At 40.0% G+C, this 17493-nt stretch overlaps 2 protein-coding genes across 2 annotated transcripts; both read right to left on the bottom strand.

Moving 5' to 3' along the window:
- Positions 1–387: 387 nt before the first annotated feature.
- On the bottom strand, positions 388–1822 carry LOC146465045 (retinol dehydrogenase 8-like). Its single transcript, XM_085128958.1, has 2 exons — positions 1555–1822; positions 388–778 (listed from the first exon to the last, which is right to left on the bottom strand). The coding sequence occupies exons 1-2, from the start codon at positions 1806–1808 to the stop codon at positions 451–453; spliced, it is 582 nt and encodes a 193-aa protein (XP_084985084.1). The 5' UTR covers positions 1809–1822; the 3' UTR covers positions 388–450.
- Positions 1823–9480: 7658 nt separating this feature from the next.
- LOC146465044 (adiponectin receptor protein 2-like) lies at positions 9481–17071 on the bottom strand. Its single transcript, XM_085128919.1, has 6 exons — positions 16593–17071; positions 16363–16399; positions 14271–14898; positions 13197–13384; positions 11875–12068; positions 9481–11356 (listed from the first exon to the last, which is right to left on the bottom strand). Exons 3-6 carry the CDS (start codon positions 14840–14842, stop codon positions 11240–11242), a joined length of 1071 nt encoding a protein of 356 aa, XP_084985045.1. The 5' UTR covers positions 14843–14898; positions 16363–16399; positions 16593–17071; the 3' UTR covers positions 9481–11239.
- Between the last annotated feature and the right edge of the window lie 422 nt (positions 17072–17493).

The raw sequence follows: 17493 nt of genomic DNA, 5'->3' as shown, positions 1-17493 counted from the left end.
TATAATTTCGTGTTTCACAGAATTGCTACCTTGTGATGCCCAACACGCGCGAGAGGAGCGAGGAAAAGTGGGAAATTTCACTCTTACTTGCTTCCCTCGCGCGTCGCGTGCGAGCCCCTTGTTCTCTCCCCTTCAGTACGCAGGCTAAATCTACCTTGTCTACGTGTTATTTTATATTGCACTCCGAGTACAAAACATTAATACATGCCTCAATATTGAAAACTGAATGACCAACGACCGAAGTTTGATTAAACAAACATATTTATTTCAAGGCATACTTAACAACTTACAACAACTACTCTTGTTTGATATAAAAGCGTTCTCAGATCAAAGATAAAAAAAAAATAATACTGAACTCAATTACGATCTCTGCGCTTTTAAAACACTTTCTTAAGTCAATTTTTTCTTTTCAAAAAAATATCGATCCATGAGTTGAATAATTTATTCCACTTATCCGAAGTAGCTCTTTTTTAACATTTCCACCAATACGTTGCCAGGTGGATCCGTGAGCTTAGCCTTCACCTCTTCGAGATTAAACTTATCATTAATTTGATAGCGTAGGTTTGGCTTTTTGCTCAAAATGATGGTTTTCACTATTTCAGCGACTTCCATTCCACTCTGACTTGTTTCACCGATCAAACCAAGCACCTTTCCCCTAGCAATTTCCTTGAATGCTAGACTCTTTTCGTCAGGTGTTGACATTTCGTACTTCTTCATCCAGGCTTCCATATTTCCCCATAGAGCGGATTCCACAGGACCTGGCTCCAGTATAGAACACCTATGAAGCAAAGAAACGTGACTGAAAACGGTCAGTGATAAGAACAGTAACTTTCCCGGTTATGACCTTATTGGTGTTATTAGAAACAGGTGGCGCCGCGAAACCTGAAAAAAACTTTGGATTAGTTGGCTGTACTCAACTTCTCAGTGGATTTTTAACCTTCTTCACTGACGAGTCAGCAAACTTGTCTGGGCAGAATTTGATATGTTTTGATTTTATTTTGCGTTTGATTAAAATATCATTTGTTGTCGTCCCGATTTGGTTTGTATGGAATTTTAGCCGGTTCGCTTTGGTTTCCCTTATCAGCCAATTTTAACCGTTTTCTGGGGTTTTTGAACAAACCAAGAATTATCTAGAAGAATTGCGGCTGTTCAGAATTAATGACGTAATTTCCACGGCATGTGACGTCATTGTCACATTTGACGGAGCTCAGTGGAAACAGTGTTGGACGTAGTATATATTCTCTAGGTCTCACTGTCATAGCAATAGCTTTAATAATGTTGCCCTTACGTTGTTAAGCAGACTCGCGCCCCCAACCTCAAGCTTAGAGAGAATTCGAAATTCAAAACCGCCTAGGTTAAATACGGTCATGTTCTGTCGACTAGGAAAGAGGCTATTGTGCCACCGCATAACATGATCAAATGTAACTGAAACTATTTCGAGATGTAACTGAATCTCCCAGTTAGGCCTGTGTTCTGACTATTCAAGAACTGACCTCAGGCAATAGATATCAGAGAATTGAACGCACTGAACTAGTCCCTGAACTAAACCTATACCGGATGTTAAATTGGAGCAAATTGGGAGCCAAAGCTTCAGAGAGCCCCTCCAAGGCGAACTTTGATGTACAGTAGAGTTCGTGAAATGGATTTCCCACGATTCCAAAATGGCTGCTGTTTTTGATGATATGACCACTCTGCCTCGCTTTCATGCCTGGCAGCACAGCTTGGATCGAGCGCAGAGCTCCAAAGAAGTTCACTTCGAACATTTCCTTAGGCATGTTAATTGGAACGCACTCCAATACAGACGACATTATCAAGCCAGCATTGTTAACTGTTGTATAGTAATAATTAACCAGTATCAATCGATCACCATTTTGTTTCTTGCCTGCTGACATGTCAGCGTGCGCTATACTCATCGTTTTCAACCGAGTTTTCAGCTGGTTTAAAATGTTGATAAACCAAACCAACCAAGAACACGAAAACTCCCAACAAAACAAAAAGTGATGGTTGCAGTGGAAATCAACCTTAGTCGTCGGCGCGTCATCGTCATCATCATCATCATCATCATCATCATCATCATCATCATCATCATCATCATTTACTTGCCTTACTAAAAAAAAAAGAAATCATTTTATTTACAATAACGGGGAGTAGACCTCAAGAAACCACCAGGCTTATAAGAGAGGCCACCTCGGCTGTCATTAATAGATATGAAAAAATTGGTCGATTCAAATGTTCTTACATCATAGCCAGTCTTATATTAACGTCTTATTAATGCTGACAGTTCCGATGACTGTCAGCCATCTTTATCAAAATTTGAAAAACATGAAAAGTGTCAGAAGCCTTAAATAGGCTTCTGAAGGTGTTAATTATTGCGATAAATGCGCAAACCAGTGCGGAGGGGGGGGGGGGGGGGGGGCGTCTACAGAGTGACTTTGCGTATTATCGCAATAATTAACACCTTCAGAAGCCTATTTAAGGCTTCTGACACTTTTCGTCTTTTTCAAGTTTTGATAAAGATGGCTGGCAGTCATCAGAACTGTCAGCATTAATAAGACGTTAATATAAGACTGGCTATGATGTAAGAACATTTAAATCGACTGTTTATCTTCTACTAGACTGATGAATTTCTTCAAGGGAAATATGGTGCTGCGTAAGTGCGGCTTAATCAATTCATGATTAGTCAACTCATGGATTAGGAATTCGAGAAGCTAGAGTTGGAGGGAAAGGTTTTGAAAAAACCGGTCGGATTATGCTACCTGAAATTTATACGAGGAACAAAAATTTGTCTCAGTTCTACTTCTCAGACCTAATAAGGGATAGCAATTTTCGCGCTCTCTAGTTGGCTAACCAAACTCCCGAATACTATATTCCCCTTCCGGTATTGTGCTGGAAACAACACTTTATTTAGACAGGGTTAACCAGAATTACACAGAATCAATTAAAAAAAAAAAAAAAACGGATTCTGAAAACTGAATAGGCAGTGGCCCTGGGTCGTCTTCCATTTAGCGAAAATCTCCGATTCAACCGGCTGAAATTCAAATCAACGCACGAATCGGCTCCAAATTTTCCGAAGCACACGGTATTTCACTTTTTTCCCCGTTCCAACAGGTTGGAACCTGTTGTTCGCACCGACAGAAAACTTATCAAAGTACTTTCATTATTTTGTTGTTAATTAATTGTATGCAAAAATATTAATAAATAAAAAGTGAAACATTAATGCGTGACCACCCGTGCATTGAAACTAGCCAATCACCGAAGTGTTTTTAATGCACGTGGGTTTGTTGGAAACATCGTGCTTCGTTAAAGTTTTCATTCAGCACAGGAAAACGTTTGAAACACAAGCAGACAACGTTTTGCGGTCATTGTTCTTCGTCAATTTCTTTTAAACTCTTACATCTTGTGTTTAATCGCGGAAAGAGCCTAAACACCGCAAAAATGGTGAGTGTGTTTGATAAATCTTTTCTTATGAACTTAGACTGAACGTTTTGCAAGTTTGAAAGAAGGCGGCGCAAACTTGTTCTGTTGACAAAAGTTTGAACACCGGCAGCCGACTAACTTATCATATAATAACCAGTTTAGATTTAAACAAGTATTTTTATTGTCAGCAGATCAGTTTGCAGAAAAGCTGATTGAAGGAATTGATCCTGTCGAGTACCTCCAGGAAATGTTGGAGAAAGTTCGCTTCGCAAGTCAACAGGTCAGTAAACAAGTCGCCGCGTGTTTTGTCCGTCGCGCTCCGTAACATGTATTCATCTGATAATGCTGTAAAATAAACTGATCAGGTTAGCTTTTTTCTCATCTTCAATTATTCGTGAAGCTCTTGACAGACTGACATTTTTTGTCTTCTGCTTCAAAATGACGCTCTAGCTTCTTCACTACGATTTTATTTGAGTGCTAGTTCTAAAGCAGGCAATCTTTTGTATTGTTGTTTTTGTTTAAAGTTTATATATTAATTTTCTGTACAGTTGTTTTTGACCGTTATTTTTGTTTTTATTCGGTTAACGGTCGTTTTAATTTGCACTTGGGGAACGGTTTTAAGTTAATCCTGGTTATTAATTTAAAATTGATCAGTCGTGCGAAAGTAAAGTACTTGTATCGGAAACCTTTGCATAATTTATGAATAAATTCCCTTGCGATTTTCTGCCAAATTTTGCTTGACTGTGTAACATTTACCTCTAAGTTTCGAATATTTTGAATGTTAATGTGCGACTTCTATTATTTTCTAACTTCAGTCGAACCCGAACCTGTATTAAGCGGTCACCCTCGGGGAATGGCCTTGTGGTTGCACAGAATACATGTCAAATACAATAACAACGAGGTTTCATAGAACATTCAATAACTTAGTGTGCGGTTTATGCACCAAAGCGCTCACAAAATCACTTCCTTGGTTAAGAAAGTTCGGCGATAAAATGGTTTGACAAAGGGCACCAGTACAGAAACGGACTAATAAAACATTAACGCCAAGATCGTGCAGCTCATTGAGCCCTGGTCAAACGGCGCATGATAGTCGAAGATAGTTGATGGTAGTCGATGATAATTAAAGCGCGCGCGCTCGTTTGACCACCAACTATAATGCGCTATTTAACAAATAGATTCCATTTTGCCGTGCGTCTGTACTCTGATAACGCACAGATGACGTCAAAAAGTGGTGAGAACAAAGAAGTACGCTACGAGCCGCAGGCGAGTAGCGTGACTGATGTTCTTACCTCGTTTTGACGTCCTCTGTGCGTTATCAGAGTACAGACCCACGGCAAAATGGAATTACTCACTTACTCATGCCCATATGCCGGCTTGGCATGTAGGGCAGCAACAAAATTAAGCCACTCCTGTCTGTCCCGGGCCAGCCTCTGAATGGTTCCCCAGGTATGATGTAAGGTCTTCAGTTCTGCTTCCACAGTCCGACGCCAGGTGATCTTGGGTCGTTCTCGTCTGCGTCTCCCCTCTGGTGTCCAGTGAAGGGCTGTGCGAGTGATGTTGTCTTGCTCCCGTCGCATGACATGTCCGATCCATTTCCATCGTCTTCGCATAATGATGGTTCCCATGCTGTCCTGGTTGCAGCGAGCAAGAAGTTCTTGGTTGGAGATGGTTTCAGGCCAGAATATACGTAGGATTCTTCTGAGGTTTTTCGTGTGGAAGGTAGACAGCTTGTTGTGGTCGCTCTCTGTCATCCTCCAACATTCCGAGCCGTACAGTAGGGTGGAGATTACACAGCTCTGGTACAGTCTTAGTTTGGTCTTGGTGCTGTACTGGGATAACTTCCAAACGTTGTTCATCATTCTAAACGCATTTCTGGCCTTACTGAGGCGGTTCTTGATGTCGCTGCCTGCCCCACCGTCATGTCTGACTGTGCTCCCAAGGTATGTAAATTCTTCGGTCGTTGGTAGATCTTCTCCAGCAAAATGGAATGTATTTGTTTTATACAATAACGAAGACATTTCAACACATTTCGTGAGCGAGCATCGCGTTGCCTGAGCTGAGTCAAAAACTTTCCGGCAAACTCAGTTTTAGACTACTACACACATGCAATTGTGATCGTCTAAATTAGAGTATAATCCGAAAGAATTTCACTAACAATATTTTCAAAACTAACCTTTATTCCAGAAGGAAATCCTGACCCCAAAATATTACAGCATGTAAGTCACTTCACTGCGATTTGTCAGTAATCGATTTACTCGCCATTACCGGATTTTTATCGGCGACATATTTCGACAAATATTTGCTTCCTTTCACGTCACAACAAAGTTCTAGCTTTTTTGTCCTGGTTGAGGTCGCTCTCAACGGTCTTTGCCCAATGTTTTATTGGAAAGTTTTCCTTTCCTGCGAAAATTTTCCTGTGTTTGTCCGCTACTCACAAAAACAGTTTGCAAAACTTTGTTGACCAGTCGCTCTGGCTGGACTCTAGACTCTGATCACGTGCGCCGGTCACACCACTCGATGACGTCAATCGTGCGTCTATACTCTAATCACACACTCCTCTAGACCAATCAAAACGCGAGTTTTACACAGTTCATTGTATAACATCGACTATCATCAACCATCATTCACTTTGAGCCTGTTCAAATTCTTTATGATAGTTGATGATAGTTCTTCGGTCAGCTGTTTTCTCCACTAGCGCTCTCAAGATTAATTTTCAGTTACTTCTTCCAACAACTGAAGGAAAACGAAGCAGGCAGCTGCTTTCTTTCGCCGCAAAAAATTCATCCCTGCGAAGTTTTGTTTGCGATGTTGACACTCGGCAGGTGCCTGACACTAGAGGCTCACTATAAACTGTCGTCAGCTATCACGAGTTTCTTTGAGCCGTTTGACCACCCGCTTGATAGTTGATAATAGTGGATGATAGTTTTGGTTATCATAAACTATCATCGACTACCATGCGCCGTTTGACCAAGGCTTTAGAAACTCAATTACCTGGCACGCTATTTGTCATTAAAGTTGTTTCCTTTTACAAAGTGACCGTTTAAAACCGGTCAATACAATAGAAACAGCTCGTTGGGACTTAGTATAGGGCGACCGCGGCCGTTTAATAGAGGTGACCGCTTAATACAGGTCAGGATTACAGTAATTAAGGGAAGTAATTTTCGGGAGTTTGACAACTGACCGCTTAATAGAGGTTGACCGCTTAATACGGTGCCGCTTAATACAGGTCTGTAGCTTCTCTCCTCTGCTCATGATTACTGACGGGTCCTCACCAATTTTGACGCGTTTGCGTGGCAACTCAGTTTCTATTTATATTTATTTTATTTAGCTTTGTCATTGACTTTGTAATCATAGGCCCTGTTTTGACCAGGTGCCCACACCAGGGCCCTGTGCAAGGTCCCTGAAAAAAGACTATGTTCAGACTCCTTGGCTCCTAAGGAGCAACTCTTTCCTTGTTGGTCAATTTGGCCCCACCCGATTTTGTTTACTGGATCACTGGGAAGCATGACGAAAAAGCGTGGGAACTGGGAACAGACAAAACCTTGATTAAATCCTGGTCAGTGCCCGTTTTTGCTTTAAGATATTGATCTCTTTTAGTGTCAACTCAGGCAAGTTTTGGTCTTTTAAACAGGAAATTCCGGTATAACAGGACCCGGGGGCTGGCCATTCTCACCTTCAGTTGTCAATCACCCATCAAAGCGTAAGCAACTGACAAATAACATGCGTCTTTTTCTTCGACCCTTACTGACAAAATTGGCTTACTTTTCGGATTAAACCCTGTTAACCGAATTAAAACTGGCGTCTTGCATTGCTGGGCTAAATTACAGAATACAGGGCCACTTATTTACATAATAATAGCATCTATTGTGTCGTTCTATTGTGTTATGTGTCGTTCTTATGTGTGTGGACCAAAGTGGCCCTGTATTCTGTAGTTGCTCCGATTGCTATAGTGATTTATTAGATTTTGAAACATTGAAACATTGAGGGTGCTTGAGTGATCAGTCTGTAACGCGCCACGGCCTAAAAGTGTCTAAATTTGCAATTCACACCCACAAAGGTGTGAAAGGAAGGAGGAGTTGGCCTTTAACAGGGGAACATCTTGTTGAAAAAAGGCCCATGTAGGTCATTCTTTGTTCTTTAGGTTTGATATCTTTTCTAAGTCGTCCTTAATGTTTCCTCTTTGTCTCGTTTTTCTAGTTCCCTCTGTCCCTGCTGAGCGCAAACATCAAGCTACCAGATAACTTCAGTTCCGGAGCATTCAATTCCAGTCTCAACAGGCCAGGTACAGCCTGATCCAGCTGCCCAGCCAGCTTGCTCACCAACCCTCTGAGAAACTATCAGCTGCCTCCCATTCACGCAACCAGACCTGACCTGTACCGTGGTCAACCTTAACCGAAGAACATTCCTTAGTGCGGAGAACGAAGGGAACAAGTGAAAGAGTAGGGATCTCCTGTGTCTTCTGTACTCTTTTCCGTTATACCGCGTTTCTTGTGAAAATCTTATCAGAGGAAGACTAGGCTAAGTTCTTTTCAGGGTCGAGACGCTGAAAGAAGGCATTGATAGAGTTGGTGAGTAAAATTCCTTGTGGGTTGGGTAGGTGGGGAGTAAATAGAGCTCTAGATCAACTCTAAAACCACATTGCGCAGTCAGAAGTCCAGGTGCTTCTGCTTCCTATTAATTTAAAAGTGTATAATGTAGTTGGTTTAGCCACTTATAGCTTCGGTCCTTGGGCGTTGGCTCTTTCCCTTTAGTTTTCCACTCGCTTGGAGCGCTGTACAAATTTTATTCGGCCTTTTTTGTGTTATTGGGATTCGGTATTTGGATCTGTTGTAGTTCGGCTCATCTTCGGCAGCTTTGTTCGGTTTTACTTCCACTCCTATGTCAGTTTTTAGTCTATTGTACTCCATTTACCGAAGTACGATTGTACTTCGGCTTCGGTTTTTTTATTCGGTTCATTCAGTTTTCGAAGTAACCGCGTCTTTCCGCTAAGAATTTGCCCATAAAGAAATTTATTTTCTTTAGTGACAGTGTTACTCAATAGCAGCAAATATGCTGGAATTGAGTGAGATTTTAACTTCAACAAAGCGTGTCTCAGCATACAAGGTTCGACCAGACAATTACCTATTAAAAAGTACAATTTAAGGAACTAGACTAAACCATTCAATTGCAATGAGGAAGACTACTTTCTTCCTCTTGGTCAGTCTAAAACTGGTGACACACGGTTCAACATTTGTTGACCAGTAAATATTGCGGCTCCTGTTCAACAACAAATGTTGAACAGTGTGTCATGCAGTGTTGAATGTTGAAATAGGATGTTCAACATGTTGAACGTTGTTGAACACAGTTGAACGGAATAGAGATAAGTTCTATTCCATTCAACAAGTTGCCACTTGTTGAACGGCGCTAGCCAATCGTTGACGCTGATGACACATGGCTCAACATCGTGCAGCAGTTGTTGCTCAACAAATGTTGTACGATGTTGAACCGTGTGTCAACCGCTTAACGGCTTGAGTCTGGTTGTGTCAGTGTAGATCGACTGAATTGTGGGCATAGTTTGGTTTTAGGATCTGTAGGTGCAATAGTAGGCGCAATACTGGTTGGAAAAGTGTATCACCCCTGTATTTTGAATGTCCCATTTTCTGGTGTGTGAAATATGAAAAGAAACCAGCCCAGTAGATCTGCACCTTTTAAAAGCTCTTTTTTCAGTCGACCTTGATAACCTGCAGCTGCATTGTTTTTAGGGCTGGTAACATTGTTCTGTTGTTCGTTCTTTTGTCCTCTCGATCAACATGCAAGACGTTGCAGACGGTGAAGGTCACCGACCCCGCCCGGTCTGTTGTTGTCCTTATTTATCAACGTAGACTGTCGTTCTAACCGTAAAATGAGAGTTCGTAAAACCACAACCGGTAGTAAATTCGATGTCTGGAATGAAAGTTCGTTTCCTTAAACTTTCTGCAACTTAAATTTTTAAGTAGAGCATCTGAACAGATCAATCTTTATTATAACTAAAAAACTAAATAAAGGAATTAATCAAATAATATTAAACTTGCAGTTGTTCTTGACTTTTAATTTCCACTTCAATTATACGCAATATAAAAAGAGACCTAAAATCAACGTTTCGTTGAATCGAAACTTGTTAACTTAATACAATACATAGTAATTTAAAGCAAAACTGCAAAGACTAAAATAATCGCCGATTGTTTAATGTCCCCGAACCTCGATCAACTGCTTTCTAATTACTAAAACAAGTGCAGTAGGGGTCGCACACAATCTTCCGTATGAAAAATAGATTCCTTTCAATAGACGCGCGCCTTGAACAGATGGCTTTGGATTTATCGGCCGGTTTTCTTGTGTGTGCATTTACAATTGCTCATGAGAAAATAAGCAAAGAATAAGCCTGACCTGCCCTGTTCACGAAAAACTTCGAAAATAAAATATAGTGAACTGATTTAGCTTAAGCTAAGCTGAATCAGTCCTGCTGGAGAACATAAAGCCATGCAAAAAAACTTTACAGTCATGTTTGTAAAAGCGGGATAATTAATATTGCCGGATGAAAGCTCACGCAATAAGACCGAAAGGTAGTATAGGTACCTTAATAGAGTGTTAAAACCGTCCAAGCTAAGTTTCGCTGTTTTCAGTGCAATACTGGTTGAAAGAAAATAATGAAGTTTTTGCCTCTTTGTTTTTTTTTTTTCTGCGAGAGCGAGGCATTGCTGATTGAATGTATTTTTGTTACAACTGACCAGCTTGTCTTGTACTTGGTGTTACTGAGGCGTTTCACGGCTCGGGCGCGAATTTAGATTTTATATTATAAAATAGCTGGCGACAAAAAGTCTCGTAATACCCTAGGGTAAGCGTTCTTGTTGTACAGTGGAACCTCGATCGATTTAACGACCTCCATATAACGAAGTCCTCGGTGTAACGAACAATATTCTTTAGCTCGGCCTTTTATATTGTATGGAACAGAACCTCGATATAAGGAACCAATTTCACTAGTTCCTTGGCACTTCGTTAAACCAAGGTTCCACTGTGTAGTTTGGAAGTGAGTTGCGATAACAACGGTTGTTTAAAAATGTCAACAGTCAGCATAATGTAGAATTCGCTGACCAGCAGCTTACTTGAAACAAACAAAACAAGGACCTTTTAAACAATCTGAAAACTAAAGAAAAAGGAAACATTTTGTTGAATCTGGTGTTTTTGGTTCTATCTTCTGTATTTTGTTTTTCTGTCCATTACTAAACGCTTCTTTCCGACCGAGTGCCAGCCAGCTGACATCAGATAAGCTGATCCTCCTTTTCAGTTACTCCATCTCCCTTAATGACTTCTCAAAACAGATGAGTTGGAACCTGCTCTCCTTGAATCTTTTTCATCTCACTCTTTAGACAGACCTCTCGAAGATGGACCTTTCTCAAAGAGAGATATCTCTCCAAGAGAAACACGTATTTAAGAAATACATCTTTCAGACCTCCCCCAAGAAAGACATTCTCAAAAACAGGCACCTCGTGAGGACAGTTCTCTCTTTAGAACACGAACATATGGGCCCGTCTCCTGCTCAAATTGGTCATTCTGCATTTTCTTTCATTACAATGAAACATGTTTGTGAGGTGTACACGGTTACTTGGACAGTCAGTACTGCTCCAAAGCATATCAGTTGCAGGGAAATCCTGTAACATATCACTCTTTCCATTTGTTTGTTATAATCATCTCAATCTGATTCACGTTCTTGAAGATAGCCTATCACGAGAGGCAGAGAGCAAGAGGAGCGTTCCCTTAGGTTTTCAGCTTTGCAGATACTTTGTGTAAAGTTGTTGCTCTTTTGAGATCATGATTCACACGTGGTTCCCTGGTCGAACCTATAACGCGCCATTTGACAGATGCCATGCAGATGGACAAACGCTGCAATCACCACAAGTACATGGAAGATTTGATGACTTTGAAACTAAACAGGAGAAAAAGGGGAAACATAATGCAATGAGTAAAATGAGTTTGTGAGACAAAAATTCAGACGTATATCGTTTACTTCTAAGGATCTATTCTTCACCTCCTCTGTCACTGACAAAATGATGCCGGACTATCTTCGCAAATATTCTACTTTTTTCGTTCCCGAAGGTTGAAACCGAAATTATTGTTTTAATTACACAATGTTTGATTGCCATTTGTTGGATACGTGCACCCTTACGTGAGGCTTTTGATCTAGCAATGAGATTGCCAGTTTGGAAAGGAAAGAGCGACTGGATGGCTATTGCGGACTTGTAACTAACCGAAAATTTTAGCTAACTGTAAAGCATCCCTGCTTACCATACTGCGTCGCTAATAATCCGGTGTACAAACACCCCGGCTACAATTAACACACAGGCTACAACGGCTAAGCTGAAATTTGTTACGGCACTGATCGGTGGCGATTATTCGCCATCGCATGAAAACCAGCCTTTCTACTTGAGGATGTCATCTGCTTACCCAAATGTCACACTTCCCTGGAAAGAACCTCTCTGGAATCCTTGTAGCATATGTGACAGCACTAACAGTGTACAAGAAGGACATGAGTCCCATCCATTCTAATGCCACCTGACGCATAACCAGCTCCACTCCATACTCTGATATGAGATGAATAGCGGGGACTACACCCGACCATCCAAATACAAGGAGTAGCCCTAAAAAAAAGTGATTTTAGTTAACCAGCGCAAATTTCATAAGTGCTGGAAACAACAACAACAACAACAACAACAACAAACAAACAAACAAACAAACAAACAAATAAAAAAAGCTGTACTAGTCAACTAGCGCTGCTCTCAGACTAGTGAAACAAAAGTGTTTATGTCCAGAGATTATTGCTTGGTAGTTTCTGGTAAAAACGTCGATGCCAGTTATCCTTATTCAGCCTAGGCAACAAATTTGTTATAACATTTAATTGTTCACTTAATATGATGTTTTCATTGGAACAAGGTTCAACAAGATTTTGACAGCCATATTTTTCGACATTTGTTTTCCTTTTTATGAAAAGCTTTAAGTATATTTTTCTACCCTTTCTTATTTTACCCCCTTAACAGCATTTCTAGCTTTATTAGTTTTGATTACTTTGGAATCGGTTTGAACGATTTTCTGAGGTTGTTCAGGGATCGAAAAGTCTAACACGGCGACTATGAATCGATGACGTTACTCTTAAACATGAGAGATGCGAGCACAATAGAAGCTACCTGAATTTAAATTTAATAGTAACTGTAATATGAGTTTATGGCAAAATAGAACTGAAAGAAAACAGATACATGGCTGTGAATGAATTTATCAAATAACGTCTGATGCGTAAAATAATTAATATTGTTCGTTTTGGGGGGTTAATATGCTTCCAATATTAACCCGGCATGTTAACACTCAAACAGCAGATTTTTCAGAATGAAGGAAATTTGAGTGGCTGTTCAGAGTTTGTACTATTGGCGTCGAACTGTCTTATAAAACAACAAAGAAAAAAAAAACACAAATCTGGCATCCAACTTGCATGCTTTTGGAGAGCGAATTATGCCTTCATGAATGTATCAAAGAATACGACTTATTTGTTGAGTTTTTGCTCTGTTCTGTTTGATTTTGGTCCTTGGTTGAATAAGGCTTAAATAAGGTAGCAATGATGAAACAATCAGCTTTATTTTACTTGCTCCAGGAGTGAACGAAACAAGCCAGTGGGTTAACAAATTAACGAGCTTCTGACAGAATTGTCGAGTCAACCAACCAACTAGCCAGAACTAACCAAATGTAGGATCCTCACTCCGAGCCCTGGTCGAACTCACCTGCTCTAAATATCCTGTACTTGGATTGGTTGAATTTGCTCCACAATGGAACAATGATACACGTGACACCAAGAAAACAGGTCAAGGTCATGTAGGCAATTTTTAGAACTCTGGAACAGTAGAATCCGTAGTAAAGAGGAGGAATGAATGAGCCCATAATGAACAACACGATACCTGAGTAGTCCAGGCTGGTGAGAAAATAAGGCAATATAAATGAGTATTCATTGTATCATTGTGCATTCATTTGTACCCTTGACATTCACATTAACTTAAAGGGGCAGTGTCACCTATATTGAGTAGCCAGAAAGACATATTTGAATCGATGGAATCGTCAAAATAGTGGTTCAGTTTCGTTAACAATAACCCTATTAGTGCATAGAAACTAGTATAAGTTATGTTTGGCTGTGGATGGCTAGGATGGAAATGGATTAACGCTTGAAAATATGGCTAATTTTTTCAAGTTCTTCCTGCGTATTGTGGAGAAGTCGCTAAAAATTGCTTATAGCTTGTTCTTCCCTGGCTAAATCTCTTAATATCTTCTTCCCGGCGCTCTAACAACAATTTCATGGTAGGAAGACGGTTCTTTGGCAAATATTTGAGCAGTTTGACCAAACTACAGCAAAATCGCCGTGACAGTGTCCCTTTAATTACCACTATATTCACCCACGACTTGCTTCCAGCTGGCCTCGTAGTTCATGCTCAGTCGGTAGAGCAACTGACGATCAAATCCATCAAATCCGGAGGTCGTGGGTTCGATTCTCGTCGAGGTGACAGTTTGTTTCCTTTAGTGGGGTGGGGATGGAAGGGTGCTCACTTCAGTCAGGTGCTCACTCAATTTGAGTGAACGTGTGTTATCTTTGATCAGGCTCAAATTCGCCCGCAATTTCGCTACCAAAAGCAAGTTGACTCTGATGAGGAGGCAGAAGTCATTTTTTTTGGAGTACGCGATCGCGCAGATCTGCACTGGAAATGCCCCCCCCCCCCCCCCCCAAAAAAAAAAGACTCCACTTGGGTACCCATTGCGACCCATGTGCTTCCAGTTTGGCCATCGCTCTAAAGCTTAAAATTCTTTACCTGCGAAATATTTTCGAAACTGTCTTAGAATAACAATGCACGGTGTGGAAAATCCACGAACATCCTAAGCATAAAATTCCACAAGCAAAGAAAGCACCGAACACAAGCTTCTCCTGCCAGTCGTTGGGGAATGGAGCAGAGGTAGTGATTGGACGCAAATACATGTACATTGTGATGCAAACAAAGGCAACAAATCCAATCAGGTGGGTCCATATATTTCCCGTTTCTGTATGGATTTTAAAAATGCTCTTGAAGCAGAATCCAAAAGATGGCATAGGAGGTCTGTGGTAATGAGATAAGAAGGGATTGCCACGAAGCCATTCTGGAAGATCCAGATGAGAAAGAAGACGCCATTTTGAATGAGGTTGAGGTTGAAGTCGAACCTCTCTCTGTGGAACCCCATCTCCATCACTGCACATGGTGTCCTCCATATCATACTTATTGGCTTTAACCGGTTTGAGCATCACGTGTTCTCCTTGATCGGTGTACGTTTCTGACATTTCAACCGACATTTTCACTTCCGTTGATTCGTTACACTGGTGCATGGCCTGATTCATGTCCTCAGCCGTCATATGTTGGGTATTGCAGCCATTCACAGATGTCTGACATAAACTAAACACTGACGGACCTGAAAAATACCAAATTTACGGGTTATTTTTGTCGTTGTCTTAAAAATATCAACTTATACTTTAAATTATAGCTTGGCAGCAACTGGGCCTAATTGTTCAAAGCCCGATTAAGCTAATTCTAGGGCGCTTTTTACGTGTCAAAACTGCTCGGCCAGACTGTTCTGTTCGTAGACGGAATGCACCAATTTGAGAAATCCGTTTTACCCTTGTTCTTCGAATTTCTTTAAAATAGCACTTACCATCTTAGGAGTGATATTTTTTAAAGATTTTGTAGCAACATCCCTTCAAAATTTTAAAATGACACATTCGATTTACATATGCAGGCCAACCGGTGTGGCCTGCCAGCTCTGACATATGGAAAGCGGCCCCAGTCGATAAAGATTCTTCAAAAAGACTTTCGTCCCTCACTTTTGACAAAAAGTTTCTTTATCATTAGCTTAAAGTTAGCCTTTAAAGAGCGAGATTAAAACCTCGGGGATAAGCGTTAATCGGCTTCCGAACATTTGTAGACATAACGAAGCTTTTGTATCGCCGCTTTCGTTTTCCTGACTTTTTCTTCATCGGTATTCTATTTTATTCAATATCACGAATTAACATTTAGTTATTATTTAGTTTAACTTTATCAAATTTTATGTGTATCCGTCTTTCCTTTCCTCAGTGTGTTCCTTCCTTTGGTATCCGCCTCCATTAGCCATTTTCGCAGTTTGCCGGTAGCAGTAATTATAATAATTTTACGTAAAATTTGCAAAATCAACTGTAAAGTTGAAGTACTGTTGATGTTGAAAGTTTTTTTTACAAATAATACTATTTCAGTCTTTTTATTCTTGATCACTGTACGCTGGCTACAACTGTTTGTTGGGTAAATTCGAGTCGACGACGAATGTTTCAAAAGCTTCAGTTTTCAGTTTCGAGTTTCACCAAATTACCTTTATAAATTGATGTTGACATAATTTTTATAACAGAAAAAAAAAAATACGAGAGGCGCACCAATAGAGTTATGAACCTGTCATGCAAGCATAATTTCTTTGTTATTCTTATACACATCTAATTATTATCATGTAAAAATTCAAAATCACTTAACGCTAATATACTTCAAGAGGTAAACAAGCAATTCCTACTAAATCGAATCAGCCGGCGTTTTGCAGTTTGAGTGTGTCAAATTAACACATATAACCTGTAGCATATAACGGTTACCAATAGTTACCATAGATTATCAACTTCGAGTACGATTTCGATAAATTATCTCCTGTGAATTATTGTTTGGAGAAAGTAGAATTACAGAAATAGAATAATCTTCAGTTAGTTCATTAGTCGAAGGGCTGAAGCATGAAATTTAATAGTTGTAAGCTATTATAACATCATGAGTTGTGGAAATTTTAAACTGAATGTGATCCTACTCCGACACTAATTCGTGTCAGTTACACTGTTATAATTAAAAGCAAGTTATTTAAGTTTACTCGTACCTTACTAAACAAGAATTCCATTTTCCTGGCTTGTGGTCTGTATCGCCGTCAATGTGTCAAAATTAATGTAATAGAAGACCAGTTTTAATTTGCGAGTAATCGACAAGAAGACTGGTGCATGCGCTTCAATCCAGATCGAGTTTTGTTAATTTAAACGAGTTGAATGTCGAACTATTGAATGCACTGAAACGGCGACCTAGCGCTAAATATAAGCCTCTTCTGGAACTCACCAAACCTCCAGCGATGTGCCGTGAATGATAAATGATTAATCGAGACGCATCTTCATCGAACTATGAATATTTTCGTTCTTGCAATAAACGCCAAACTTAAGTCAATATGCTCTGTAAAACAACCTCCACCTGCAGTGTACAAGAATAACGAGAGAGAAAATAATTCATGGTAATTATGATATCGGGTGAACTGTGAATTCTTCACCGTTTCTCAGTAGATTATAGGTTTACGTTCCTATTCCACCACCAGTTTGAATTCTGTAAACCCACGCTATACTATAAACATTCTCATTGTGGCTTTAGTGGAAGCCCGCCGTTTAAAACGTAAAATAAACCTGTTGGAACTATCGTGGACGTTTCAATATAATCCTGTGTCCAACTAATTTGTCTTATAGAGGAAGCTGAATTGATTTTCCTCTTCTAGCACACCAGGAGAAACCCAGGTTTCCATTCAAATGAGTCCGAATTTCCTCTAAGGAAACTTTTCATCAATATCTGAGTAAAACCTCTTTAAAAGAAAGCTAATTAAATATTCAAACCAACGCCAACCACGGTGAATGCAAAATTTACATTTCCTACCATATCGTGGTGAAGTAGAAAGTTAATAAAAGTCCTTAAATCTTTAACCCAACAACCTTTAAGCTCATCTTGTGCTTCAGTGAGTATCCGTTGATGTTCTAGAGTTTATGTTGGCGATGATATAATTCTTACGTTTAGCATACAACTCCGAATATAAATGAGAGCTGTGATGTATTACTTCCATTTAATGTTTGGTGTCGTTGTAGTTTTCCTAAATTGTACAAGTTATACATTTTTTGCTGAATCGCAACTTTGTGGGAATTATTGTGTCTAGAGAGACAATACCTACGTTTTGAACACCATATATATGTCAATAATCGTA

The sequence above is a fragment of the Pavona decussata genome, unplaced genomic scaffold (assembly GCF_977016875.1).
Source record: "Pavona decussata unplaced genomic scaffold, jaPavDecu1.1 SCAFFOLD_157, whole genome shotgun sequence".
Classification (NCBI taxonomy): Eukaryota; Metazoa; Cnidaria; class Anthozoa; order Scleractinia; family Agariciidae; genus Pavona; species Pavona decussata.
The sequence above is the reverse complement of the archived record's forward strand: the minus strand, read 5'-3'. Positions and strand labels throughout refer to the sequence as shown.